General features: G+C 32.5%; 2 protein-coding genes across 2 annotated transcripts; one reads left to right on the forward strand and one right to left on the reverse strand.

Moving 5' to 3' along the window:
- The first annotated feature begins 4987 nt into the window (after positions 1 to 4987).
- Positions 4988 to 8495, forward strand: LOC118071567 (integrator complex subunit 5-like). Its single transcript, XM_035090752.1, is given in 8 exon segments — positions 4988 to 5103; positions 6609 to 6770; positions 6772 to 6827; positions 6909 to 6940; positions 6942 to 7405; positions 7513 to 7581; positions 7583 to 8267; positions 8343 to 8495. Coding segments are annotated over 8 exon segments (1737 nt in total).
- A 98-nt stretch (positions 8496 to 8593) lies between these two features.
- LOC118071566 (protein transport protein Sec61 subunit alpha-like) lies at positions 8594 to 9710 on the reverse strand. Its single transcript, XM_035090751.1, has 3 exons — positions 9420 to 9710; positions 8945 to 9334; positions 8594 to 8857 (listed from the first exon to the last, which is right to left on the reverse strand). The coding sequence occupies exons 1-3, from the start codon at positions 9468 to 9470 to the stop codon at positions 8594 to 8596; spliced, it is 705 nt and encodes a 234-aa protein (XP_034946642.1). The 5' UTR covers positions 9471 to 9710.
- Between the last annotated feature and the right edge of the window lie 4599 nt (positions 9711 to 14309).

Here is a 14309-nt window from a genome sequence, read left to right on the forward strand (position 1 = left end):
AAGTTAATGACGATTAAATTGTTTATAGCAACGAGGGGAGAGTTTGCTTATCGCCAGTTTAGGACTGAGATTAGCTTCCTTTTAACGTCTTGTCTTTGATTCTGTCACTCTTAATAAAATAACTTTTAATATCAGTTGTTCTCATTCTATTATTCTACAATATGATACATACAAATTAGAATTATTGACACAATGTAAACCTGTAATATAAATCTCAGGATTTGTAAGTAACTTCATGAGTTTAACACGCTCAGTAATAATTTCAGTTTTTGTAAGATTTTCACGCTGACCAAACTTGCCTCATAGCAATTCAAAAATAATTTTGATACACATCGTAAACCACGGTTATATGCTATTTTATCAGCCTCTAATTTAACTCCTTCAGCCTTCTCTTAATTTTCTATGTGCAATTTTTGTTCAATTTTATCATTTTCGCAATGTTTTGGCCAGCCATTAGTCTCTTGTTTAATTTTCAGAAAAGTATTTATATCATCAGTGAAAAGACCGCGAATACCCGTTTTACGATTTTACTGAATCATCTATATTGCAATATTTCAAAAACTTTCAAAACGCGATACCCTTTCTCTATAGCTTTACGCACTTCATCAACAACCCACGTACCGTGTAATACACGTTCGGCTATATCGTTATGACAACAATCCCCCTAATAAATTGTTTCAGCACACGTTCTACATAATACAAACATAAGTTTACCGCGGAATCTCGATGGTAAAACAGGATACAGGAGGTTATGAGGTGGCAAGACGGAGCATTTCACGAGACCTTTAATATTGTCAAAATTATTTCCATTTTTAAGAATTTTATCACACTCAACACTAACGTAAATTGTCGGATGGCCTACAGGAAATTTTCCTGTTTTGCACACGTAAGGAAAGAGTGAACACACATCGACATATTTTATTTTTTCTGACCCTGCTACATCGCGTAATGACCCAAAATTGTTTAAGTGGCTTGTTTTTCAGTAAAGGATGAATATTAGTTGATATTCTTAAACGACAGTTATTTTTTAAAAACTGTCGATAATGACATTCCCACTCTTCTATAAGTGTATAACCTATTGATATAGAAATTCTTTTCAAAATCATTTTTAGATTTTTTTCGTAAATCTGTATTTAGATCTACATACTTCTTCATTCATGGTGATTGATTAAATTTAAGGATCCTATGGATTTCGGTTACAATCATTCCCAAATCGAGACATTGTTTTAAATTTCTGTAGTGAATCACATATTCAAGTTTAGGTAATAATGTCGTCATAAGTTTGCTGCTATTGCTGTTTGGAGGTTTACGGTGTTCAGGATACAATGACAAATCTTTATGATGCTCGTGTAAGATTTTTGGATACTCTAAATCAACCTCGAAAATGTAACCAACTGGAGAATCATTGGAGATATTTTTAATTATTTCACAGATATTAGAAATATTGATGTCATCTTTCACCCATTCAAATGATCCAGTTGGTAGGTACTCACTCATTGCTGCGCCATACAAATTATTTACATCAAAATACATGAGATATGATATATTTCCATTGGGGTTATAATCATTACACATATACGGGTTATTTGCTTTTGCATATCTATTTGAACACTGTGCCACTCCTCCTCTAATACCTTTTTCTATGAAATTAAGCATTTCCACATTGTCCAAGAGTTCGAGTTCAATTTCTGTATATTTCAACATAGCATCAAAAGCTAATCCAGGTGCAATGTAGTAATGTAACGGATCAAGCTCATAAGTAGAGATACAACTTTGTCTAAAATTTTGAAAAACGTCTGCTAACAGAAGAACGTCTGTTTTTAAATATAAATCTGAATATTCACCGAGGATGTTTAGTTGAAATTGATCCCAAACGTGGCGTGCATGTTGGTAATCGTCATCGGAAATGTCCGAATCGTTGAGTTTCGAATAGAATTTTGTTTTGTCAGGTAGTTGTCGTTCGTCAAGTTTTTCCCAACTGTCAATACATTCATATGGGAAAACACCTTTACGAGTTACTAACTGAAATTTATCTGGCTCGGGATAGAAATTTTTGGTAATTGATTTTGCGTTATTATCTAAAAATGATGCAAGTTTCTCAATACTATTGCTCATGAATCGGAAAGAATCAATAAATCGTAATTTAACAAATATTTCTTTTTTTCTTTTTTCGTAGGAAATTTTCTGATCAACTGTTTTTGTAAATGCTATGTATTTTTCTTTATTGACAGGTAATAATTCCATATAACCTTTAAATGATGTAGCTAATGATTTAATAAAAAAAATGTGTGTCATATCCTGAGAGGTTATGAGAAATGACTGGAATTATGCATGAATTTTGATAATTTAAATTACAATTAACACGAGCAGCGCCTCGATAATTCCCTGTAAAGTGACAGTGATCATGTACTTTCGTTTCATCATGTAAAAATGATTTATTACAAATGTGACAGATTTTTGCATTACAAAAATCGTTTAACTGTTGGGATATTAATGGTTTCATTATCATGGTCAAATGTTGCAAGTAAATGACAACACCAGTGCGAATTCGATTTTGGAAAATATTTTCTAAATCTTTCCACCGAATCAATTGTTCTGTTGATTGAAGGCTTCCTCCAACGATTGAATGATTTATGAACTTTTCATGTAATGTTGCGAGTGCTGCAATTATCGATTGAATTCGTTGTTTTTCACCAACCCATAAACCACTCGATTGCAAATGTCTGTATAATGTAGTAATATTGTCACTACTAATTCCCACCCACTTATCAATGATTTGACTAGATTCATGATTCAAAGGTGGTAGAAGAGTATAAGCCTCCTCCATCATTTTAATTAAATCAGAATAATAGTTTAATGCACTCATTTTTTTCGACTTTACTAGACAAACTTCAGAATTACAATGATGAAAAAGCGTGTTTGAAAAGATTTATATAGGATTTTGGATGACCTTGTAATGAGTACCATAATCTAAAAAAATTTCTTGAAAGTTCGAGAATATCAATTACCAAATGTAACTTATATTAAATAACTATTTTTCTTAAATGTAAGAGGGGAAATATTTGAATCAAAAGAACAATAATTCCAAGTTTTTTTTATTTATTTGGAGGTAAAAATATCATGTAGCTATTTTTAACTGTTGCCACAACTTTTGTTCCATACACAGTTTCAAGTTCTTTTGAACCAGTAATTTTATACGCTTTAGACGGTTTTAATGTATCTATCTTTTTGGTTGGTAAGTACGTCTCACACTTGGCAATTTTGTTTACTCTTGATAGATCCATTTTTACCGTTTGAATTATGTATAACAATGTATTTCTCACAGTTTTGATTGATCAGTGATTTTAAACATGAGTTGCATGGGTATAAATACAATTCATCCCCTCCAAAACAAAGATTCCAGAATGTTTCAATTTTTGATGCAATCATAAATTAAAACATGCATCAAAAAAAAAGTTTGCATAATGTGTCATCATCATTCCCCGCTGAAAACTTCCAAAACATGTCAAGGCTGTGAATCAGCCCTGAAATCATGTGAATTTTTTGCTTGATTTTCCAAGAAAAAATCTTGGGGGGTTGGCATGATGTTTCGTCATCATTCTCGTTGAACGTTTCAGACTATCGAAGATTACATGTAATGAAAAAAAATACAATTTTATAGACAATCGTTGTAGTGATCAAACAATAAAATTAGATGTTATAATTTTAAAGTGGGGATAAACATATAAATAGATGATTTCGCCAAGTTCAGCATGTAAATCAGCAACAACAAGTGAACGGGGAAAACATAAATTATCGTTATTAGTAATGCGTACAATTGATCGTTTGAAAATAGACTCGTAAGTTAGTTTCTTATTACCACGCCCCTCTACACCGCGTACAGTTGAAACCATTAACACAATATTATCAGCGCTATTCAAACCACCAGCACTCTGCGCTATTTGACACAGTAAGTCCCACAGAGTGTTGCTTGTATTTTGTTGTGGTAGTCTACAACGAGACCATATACAGCCACTTGGTAATCGCTCATAATAAATAGTAAAAGCTACTCTGTCACGAGATACGCGAGACTGTGTAATATATGTTGTAATGTCTGTTAGCGCGCCTTCAAAACACTCTACATAGTTTTGATCACCAGGCAGCGGTGTTAGTTTAATGATACATTCTTTACCAGTAATTTGAAACTTCTCAAAATGGTTGACCCGCTCCTTGTCAATAATAAAACGGCGGCCCCGGGAGATAAACAGTTGTAAAGGTGTCTGATGATGTTGTCGGCAATGCCTCGTGTTTATTCGCTGAACTCTGGATTTTCTTCGTTACTGCTCGGTTTACAGCCCCATCGGTTAGAACATCTATAATTTGATAATTATCAGCATTATTCTTCAAGTGGCCTCCAAGAGAAATTGTAGCCAACATGAAGTTATAATTAATATTTTCATTAATAATGAAACTAATAAACATAAGAATAAAAATAATTACCAACAGGTGTTGATGAATTACTTCTTGTTGGGGATGAGGTTTGCTGTTCAGTATTAGTATCATCGGTCACTTCAAAGGAATATTCTATTGAACTACTCGATAGTGACTCATACTCCCTCTGAAAACCATCCGAAGGAATATCATTATCTGTTTCTTCTTCAATATCAAGTTTACAGGGGATAAAATATTCATAAAAGTTTTTCATCATAACCCCCGTTGTTTCGAAAAGTCAGTTTTAAATGTTTAATGCTATTTTTTTCTTTTAAAACGGACATTAATAATTTCAAAATAAGTGTAATAATATGGCTTATTTCTACAAATTTATCGGCGGGGTAATTATAGGTTCTCTAAATAACATAGATTTATTTAAATAATAATAGAATATTTATTTATAAAAATAATTTTCTGTAGTAATGACAAGGGAACGCAAGAAACATCTACGTCAACGAGTGCACGGCGGACACGGCGTCTCATAATACCTGACGTAATAGCTGAAGGCACGTCATCGATGAAATCACAGAGTGATTCTGAGGTAACTGAGGCCTGTTTTTCAAATGCTGCTAGTGGTATATCACAAAAAGTTACTGGACTCTTGAAGAAGAGGTGTAAAAAAAAAAACGCTAGGTAAAATTTTCATTTAAATAATGGCGTCACTAAAGAAAATATATTACAACCTCGAACATTCTACAGGCTTCGCGGGTACTACACCTGCACATTCTGTCCCTTATTCATTTATTGCCCCTCGTCAAACTAGCGTGCTCTTGCGGCTCATATTTACAGTGCCGAGTAACACGCTACTCTATACTGAAAAGTTCACGCGTGACGTCACGACGCAATGTTTAAGTGTAAACATCTCTATAACTACTCAACATTACGGGATAATTTTCAATACACAATCAATAATGACTGTAAGCTTTTATTCAAATCCAAAATAAGATTTTTTCATTGAGTATTTGTCGAGATACAGATAGAGCCACGCCCCTAATTCCGTTTTTCGCACATTTCAACTCGATTTCTAGCCTCTCCTTTGTCAGTCTTACCTAAATGACATGTTACGTTACCTTTCTCTCGTAGCCACAATTTTTCTACGAAATATCTAGAGTAGCGGTAGATACTCGGCGCCAAGTGCACATCCACTTTTGCTCTCTTTCTCACTAGTGCGTTCTTTCTCTCGTGTGCGCCGAGACTACCAACTATCTAGAGTAGCGGTAGATACTCGGCGCCAAGTGCACATCCACTTTTGCTCTCTTTCTCACTAGTGCGTTCTTTCTCTCGTGTGCGCCGAGACTACCAACTACTCTATACACGAAAAATATTGTGTGACGTCATCATCACATCTTTGAACGCGAATATCTCCGTAATTACTGCTTATCATGCCTTCATGTTTAATAGATAGTCACTTAAGATCATATGCTTTCGATTCAATGCAAAATCAGAATTTTTAGTCAACTATTAACAAAGTTACAAATTAGCTCCGCCCCTAACAGCAATATTTCTGCTATTCAAGATTTCTTGGCTCACTATTTCACTCATTATACTTGAGCTCTCTATAATGTGTTCTCTCTTGCGTTGTATGTTTTTTATCTCTTTTTTTTATGTTAAGCTTTCTACATTGTCCTCTCTCTTGCGTTACATATCGTTTTCACTCTCTTTCCCGTAAAGCTCTGTAGCTTGCCTCCTTTCTCACGTGATTGAGAGACATCTATATGATAATGTGACATTTATTATCGTATTTAAATTGTATTTTATATAAAAGAGTTTTATCTTTACGCCAGATTGTGGTTTTAAAAATAGATTTTAAACAATTACGATAGAATATTTGGATGTGCCTGAGTAAATTAAAAAATTATTTTTTATTCATAAAATTGAGGTTATTTTCTTAGCTGAGCGCTAAATGACTATTTTCCGTTAGAACGCAAACTTAGCAGTTACTGGAGAACATAACCTCAATTAAATATATTTTTATAAAATTTGCAGTGAAAAATTTCACGAATTAGTTAAACATTAAAGTAACAACTTAATATTTATTTAACAAAAACAAGCTGTTATAAATGTTCATTAGTTAATCGAATATAAATTCTCTTATAAATAATTTGTTTATGAATACAAAAATTAATAATGTGATCAAGCAATAAACCGTTAACCCCAGAAGATATATTGGTAGAAATTAGAAAGTTTATCCCAGCGTCTGTTAAAAATTTTCAAAAAGAAAATACTCATGAAGTTACAAAAGGGGCTTTATTGTTATTGAAAAATCTTCCTGCTGCTAGAAATGCAGTTTTGGACTATCTCTGATAATCCTCAAGCTTGGTCATGTCTTATCACCAATTGGTCTTTAGATCTCTTGGGTAATTATTTTATAAAAGTTGATCAATTATTTTATAACAATAGTGCACAAAACAATGACAATTTTTCTTTTTTGATTGTAGGTAAATTATCAAAAAGTTTTCCAAAAAAAAGCTAAATTAACAACTAAATCCACAATTAATGATTGTCTTAAATATTGGTTATCATGTAAAACAACCAGGACATTGATGGATTTATCAGACAAATGTATAAAATATTTATTAGACTTTAATCAACAAGAAGCTGACAACTGTATGAATATTTTGATTAAATTGATGGCCACACACAGCCCATATTTAGATTGGGTAGTTTCTCATATTGGAAGTTATTTTCCACAGTTGATTATTAAAAATATATTATTCTGGGGGTTAAAAGATTTTTCAGTGACAGGAATTCAAGAAAATTCTCAAAATATACTACACTCAGTAGTAGGAATTTTAGAGCATCTAGCAACGAGTCATTTATATGAAATAAATGATGCAACTGTAAAAAGTGTGTATTGTGAAATTCTAGATATGATTCTTCAAAAATTCGACTTGATCATGAGAATGAATGGACCACATAGTGCTAATGGAATAGCGTTATTAATGTCAATTAAACAAGACTTATCACTCATTATACCGTTACTTAATGATTCACATCCACTAAAAGTACAAACAGCTGTAAGATTTATTTCACTTCTTGGAGCATTAGAGAAGACAGTATTTTGAAGAAACAACGCGGTGTAAAAATATCAAACCGACTATTAAGTCTCATCATGTGCACGTATTCTTGCAATACGAGAGCTAATTAAGGATAGTCTCTATGGTGAGCCATCAGAATATTTTAGTGCTAAAGTAACACCGAAAGATGAAACAAATAATTTTTCATTGCTTCATCAAAATCATAAACATGGTACTAGCGTTATGCTAGCACAGCGACATTCATCAGCATTTCATGCTGGTGTTATTGGCCAGGGACCAAGAAGAAATATTGCTCAAGATAATTTTAATAAAGAAATTATAAATTTAAATAGTTTATTATTGTTAGATACTATTAAAGCTTGTTGTATGAGTGATGAATTGAACAATCAGTATCCAAACTTAGATGCCATAAAAATGGTTATCTTACTTCTTGTGGAATTAATTTCACCAGATGTAATGTACAATGGACTTCCATGGCCAGATGAAGAATTTACCAAAGTTACAGTTGAAAGGGATCTAAAGATATGTTGTTCATTTCGAGAAGTATCTCTTATTTAGACTTTACTTGAATTAACTGCAAGACATTGTCCAGCATTGACTTATTGTTCAGTTTTATTACGAGCTATCACCGCTGCAGTAATTTCCAATTGGAATTTAGCAGAAGGTTTACGGCTTATAAATATTATGGTCCTAGTTCAATTACTTCCTACACCTCTTAATTATTTGACAGATGTTTTACCAATTCTCACACCTCATCAGGTATGTTTCAACGTTTTTTTTTGCTGATTTTACAATTACTAAACTTTATTTACATAATATTTATTTTAATTTCAGATCAATGTAGTAATAAAAGAATGTGTATGGGCTTACATGCATGAAAATGTTCCTTTTCCGGCATTATTTACTCTCACTAAATTCTATGTACAGTCAAGTCTTAAAGCATGGTTCATTGTAATAAGTGTAATAAAAGTTTTTAAAGATCGATGAAGACAAAATCTATCGAATGTAATATCGATGACTCATAATAAATATATAAATTTATATATTGGAGCATTAGAAAAATTTTTTTGTCCATTTAATTGAATTTAGAATAATAACGTACTTATACCACTCATTTCACTTTGTTCTTTCACAAAAATTTCAAAGTATTGATAAATTATTGTCACTGCAAGTAATATTCCTATACCAGATTCAATCGCACCAAGAAAGTCAGCAAGTACCGAAAGGGCTCCAATGCAAAGTCCGCTAAACGCTGCTGCAGTAGGAATGTAACGGTCCAATTCATGAATCATTGAATTGTTACGATGTCCTCTCATTACCATTTTTTGATCTTTCAATTGTTTAGCAACCTTGAATTTTTTAAAATTTATTAATAACCATTTATAAAAGACATAAACATATCATTATATTTGTTTATACAAGTCAATGGTACTCACGTCTTTAGCTGAACTACCAGAAACTTCAATCCAAGTTTTAGAGAAAAACGCACAAGAACCCAGCATGAAGAGAATGTATAAGAGGGCATGGACAGGATCTTGAAAAATATGTCCTACCGATTCAGGCGGCGATAAGTAATAGCAGAGACCTCCAACGGGGTAAGACCTTGCTGGGTCACCACCACCAACATCTGACCATACTCCCAATAGATTAACAATTAAATTGCCTTGAAATTTAGCCACCAACATTTGAGATATAATGTAGAGATTCGATACTAAAGCTGATTGAAGAATGATAGGAATATTATTCGTATAGAAAAGTTTGATTGGATAACTACTGTATTGTCTACAATATTTAGTCGATTTAATAGGTAAATCGACACGGAAACCCTAAAAAAATACATATCAATCATAAGTAAGTACAATGAATAAAAAATAAATATTATTATTATTACATAATATTATTGCATCTTACTTGAAAGTATATAACAATAGCAAACACTAAAATTGTTGCTAATAAATTCATAAAATTTGGAAGATTTCGACGATAGAATGCTTCTCTTAGAGCACGAACTTTGCCTTGTCTAGTAGCTAACAGGTGGAATAACGCTATTACTGCTCCTTCGAATTCAGTACCTCGTCCAGTGTTGACAGTTGCTGATGAGAAGGCCTTTCATACAATTGTTTCACAAATATTTGTGGCAATGAATAAGGAAATACCACTTCCAAGACCATATCCTTTTTGTAAAAGTTTATCCAACAGTAAAACAATTAGACCAGCAACAAAAAGTTAAATAATAATTAATAAACAAACTCCAGCTCCAATTTCAGCTGGATCAGAAAAGATTACCAAAATATTCTGATGCATATTTATCATCTGGAAATATAATAATTACATGATTACTGGACAACTCTTATGCCTCTATTTGTTAATAGAAATTGGCTATTAAAAAAACAGCATTGGAAAAATTTGGATCGTTATTAAAAATTATAGAAAATTGACCAAAAATACTGTATTAAAAAAATTAAATAAGAATTTTAACCTTAAAAAAATATGAAATATTAGATATTTACCAGTTCTAAGGTTATGATGGATATCATCGGTTGCTAATATTTGAAATTCCTTATTCCTACATACGTAAGTCACTATTTTCTGTTTTGCCATTATTAATTATCATATTTTATTTAACTAATTACTACTATTATTTAAATGATTGCACAAAACGACCGGTTAACTTACAAGTTTGTAAACAAACTTATCTAAGCAAAATGGCGGAAAACGTCAGCACTGCGAAAGTTAAAAAACGTGTCCTTGCCCCGAAAATGGTATAGTTTGTTTCTCAGCGCTAGCGAGCGCCGTCAAGCGCTTGTTTCTGCTGAACGCATCCTTTTTATAAACTGAATGAGACTATAGTGATTTCACGATTATCACTTGAAGTTAGCCTTTAAAATTTCGAATGACCGAATGAAATTGTGTGTAAATCATGTGATCACTTTTGCAACATTATGATTGGCTGAAGCACCCATGTCCAATCATCCATCATATTAAACCATTGAATATAAACATTTTCGCGCTTGCAATTGATTGTAAACAATAAATCGATGGTAGAATCCATTGTTTTTATAACCCCCTGGCCTGCACGCCATATACATCGGAAAGAAAGTAAGTAAAAGAATAATATAAGAACTACATATTAAATAAAGAATGATTCAAAAGTTTATTAATATATAATTAAGAATTATTTTATATTTCAACTAATATATTATTTATTTCCTAATTTCAGAAAGTGACAGTCAAATAATTATGGCCAATAGATGTAAGTATATCAATAATGCATGTTATTATTCATTCGATCTAATAGATTAATGCTTTTCAATTTTTTTAGTATCTGAATATAATCGTCTTCATCTTCTCCAACAAGCGTTGAAAGAGAAGCAACAGTTGGAGGAGAAAATAAAACTTCTCCAGCAGCCACCACCCTCTGAAAGCAACCAGCCCTCAGCTAGATGCCGAGAGCCAAGTCAACAACAGGTAGCGGATATTTCGCTACCACCTGAGCCAGGTATTTATAAAAAACTCATTCAAATAATAATGCAAAAAATGCATTTAAGTAAAAATTAACAACTTGAATGTTGATTTTTTACTTAATTAAAATATTATTTCAGAGCATCCTCGTCGGTGGCACAATAGAGGGCGAAAATGGGGAAGGGGGCAGGGGCAAACGAACACTCGTCCATATCCGTCCCAGAATGGTTCTCGGGGATGGGAACAAGGACAGAAGAGAGGAAAAGGTGGAGAACAGCGAAGAGGTGAAAGACGAGGAAGAGGACAACGCCGCGGAAGAAGCGGGAATATTATTATTTATAACAGTTAAATATTATAAAAATTTAGTAGTATAAAAAATAGTAATTATGTAGTTTCGATATTTTTTAAGAATTTAAAGAATCTGAAAATAAAAGGGATAACAATTAGCAGCATTTTTTACAGAACGATAATCACTTATGTTTAGTATCTAGTTTGCTTTTTTCTTTTTTTACACTCCCTTGGCACAACTAAACGATGAGTTTCCGGCTTAAAGGGGTGCCAGGCAACAAAATTTATGCCTCGTCCTTAGACATATATACATATCACAACTATTTTCTGGCAAACCAAGTTGTGATGGCGACGAGTCTAATCTCATACCTAAAAGGGATCCAGGAATAGCAGGCAAGAAATTCTAGTCAAAGTTTTGCTGTATGTCTACACGTTTACTTCCAACATTTTCATCCTTGTTTCCTCTCTTGAGAACTCTCCTCACCTCTAGTTTATTTATTTTACACTTGTGTAAGCTCTTTCTTACTTTTACATATTCTTCAATTCACCTAGGCAATAAAATTTAATTTTTTAGCACTCCCATGGTATCGAATAGCACCTTTAGAGTAATGGGCATGCTAAAAAAATAATCAGCTGCAATGAAAAAGTTATAACTGTATTAAGACATTATTTATTCAAATAGTTTGATGATAAATATATTTTTATTGCTTCCAGTATGCTTGGAGTATTGGGGAGCAAATATTGTACTAGAAATAAGTGGCGTTAGGGTTATAGTCCAATTTAAGCTAGTGAGTAGAAATAAACTGGTAGTTAAAATTAAAGGGTTAAACTATGGTGATTCTAAGGTTGAATCCAGCTGAATTACTGCTTTGTAGAATTAATATCTGGTGTCCAGTCTTTAAATCTTCCACCAAGGTATTCCTGTTCATATTGGACTTGGTGAGGTGCTAAAGCGTATGAATACTTGCTATGTTAATTGAAGAGCTGGTGGAATTTTAAATGATGTAGTAATATCTCCACGTAATTTTTATCTGCTGAGATTTGACCATCTGACTTAAGTATAAGTTGATGTAGATTATTATTCTAGAAACGGGATTACAGAATTCTTCTTTTCATCATTAAGAATAAATTCATGAAGACATTGATTAAATCCTTCCCACTTTTTAAATACTGTCCAATCTTATAAAAAAATTTTTTTTTAAATAAGCTGCTAATAACTATTTAATCTTAATTTTGCAGACACTATTGCAGACAGCGCATGATTACAGGTTGTTGTCATCCATTCAGCTTTCTAAAATTTTTTTAATCAATGATTATAATTAAATTAAATATTAATGAAGCTATTATAGATATTTTGAAAATAATTTTACCTCCATATGCTGTTCTGGAAATTTCATGTTTAAACGAAGCACCATGAGTTTTTATAACATCGAGTAATACCGTAAGTGTACGAGCTCTTACGTCAAGCTTACATCAACTAACAACACAAGAAAGTTCGAATATTACTGGAAACCAACCTCTTATCTGAAAATAATGTATATAATTTAAAAAATATGAATAATACTTTTCCATTTTACGATAATTACGGTGTTTTTTTGTGTTTCATTCCATCCCGAACAAATATTAGGTGCTTGAGAATGAACTATTCAAGCTACACATCTGTCAATCATATCACGTATCACTGGAGACCTATTCTTTTTCATAATATATTCAAACGGTCTCAAAAATTCTTTTTAAAACCTAAAATTTGCAAATTCTCCTTTTTCAATAAATTTAGTTGCAAACTGCCGAAGGGAATCAACTGCAAAGAATACAATATTTTGTCTTGGACTGCATTCCACTCGATCAAAATGATCCCCAACAACTTGCCAAATTCTTGATTATTATAGTTGGATACGTCCCATGTTGTAGTACGATATTTCTACTATTTTTGTTAATAAAAACATACGAGGTTGAGTTGGATGAGACAACTTTTCTAAAGATACTTGACATGGTGCTTTTACAAATTCTACAATAGTGTCACCATCTAATCTTGTTCATCCCATGAAAATGCTATCTACTGCTACAATAACACTTTGCGAATTTGCTTCATCAATTGATTCCACTTAAATTGTGCTTAAAATTACTTCATACTACGTGTAATACGCACTTTTTACTGATACTAGTTCTCATTTATTATTCTAGAAGATTATAACACAATAATCATACAGTATCATCTAAATCTGTACAAGTGTACTACCACACTCCGCCGTTCCTCATACGGTCTAAAATATGTAGATTATAACCATATTTTTTTTTCTCGGTGTTTTATCAAAATTCTGTGCTTAGATTCTGAAAGAGCATCGAATTTCGCTTTGGAATACAGATATTACATTTTTTTTGGTCCGATGAAATAATAAATAAACACCTTAAAAAGTTAGTAAAAATTCTGATTACCCCGGCGTTAATGGGTTGAAACCCTATGATGAGAAAGAAAATATGGATGAATGAGTTCTTCGTATTCTTCTATGAATTGTCTGTAAAGATTGCTGTACTCAGTCTCGTTGGTTGATCTTCTTCACTGACTCTATAAACATCGGTACGCAGTTGTATATAAGTCTCCAAGAGCTGCAGGTGAAAAAATAAGTGAAATTCTAACAATGTATCGTCCTGACGAATATCTAGAATACGTTTACCTGAAGAATTCTTCACATTGTTGGTCCAAGAATAATAGTCGATGGTGATTTGTAGTATGAACTTCTTCTCGGACCCAGAATTTTGAGCAACTTTTGAATGTCTTCATGGAATGTAATTGTAGTAATATGATGAACTTGATAGTAAATGACTGATAAATTTGATGTCACTGGATCAAGAATTAGCCAACCAAAGATGGAAAGTTGAGCTATAGGAACTGTTGGAGATTGAAATATGATGTTTCGTTTGATGATTTGTCCATAAAAGTTAGCTCCAAGAAGAATGTCTATTGATTGAGGAACAGTGAATATTGGATCTGCTAGTGTTAAACCATTGACATGAAGCCGATGATTGTTGCTCTGATCCAGGATCTATAAG

This window comes from Chelonus insularis, unplaced genomic scaffold, assembly GCF_013357705.1.
Source record: "Chelonus insularis isolate UGA/USDA-ARS -01 unplaced genomic scaffold, ASM1335770v1 contig_87_pilon, whole genome shotgun sequence".
Classification (NCBI taxonomy): domain Eukaryota; kingdom Metazoa; phylum Arthropoda; class Insecta; order Hymenoptera; family Braconidae; genus Chelonus; species Chelonus insularis.

Coding starts and splice junctions, on each gene's coding strand:
- LOC118071566 (XM_035090751.1), bottom strand. CDS start 9,470: ATGAATTTATTAGCAACAATTTTAGTGTTTGCTATTGTTATATACTTT. Junction 9,335..9,419: donor CTATTGTTATATACTTTCAA/GTAAGATGCAAT, acceptor GTATTTTTTTAG/GGTTTCCGTGTCGATTTACC. Junction 8,858..8,944: donor CTGGTAGTTCAGCTAAAGAC/GTGAGTACCATT, acceptor AAAAAATTCAAG/GTTGCTAAACAATTGAAAGA.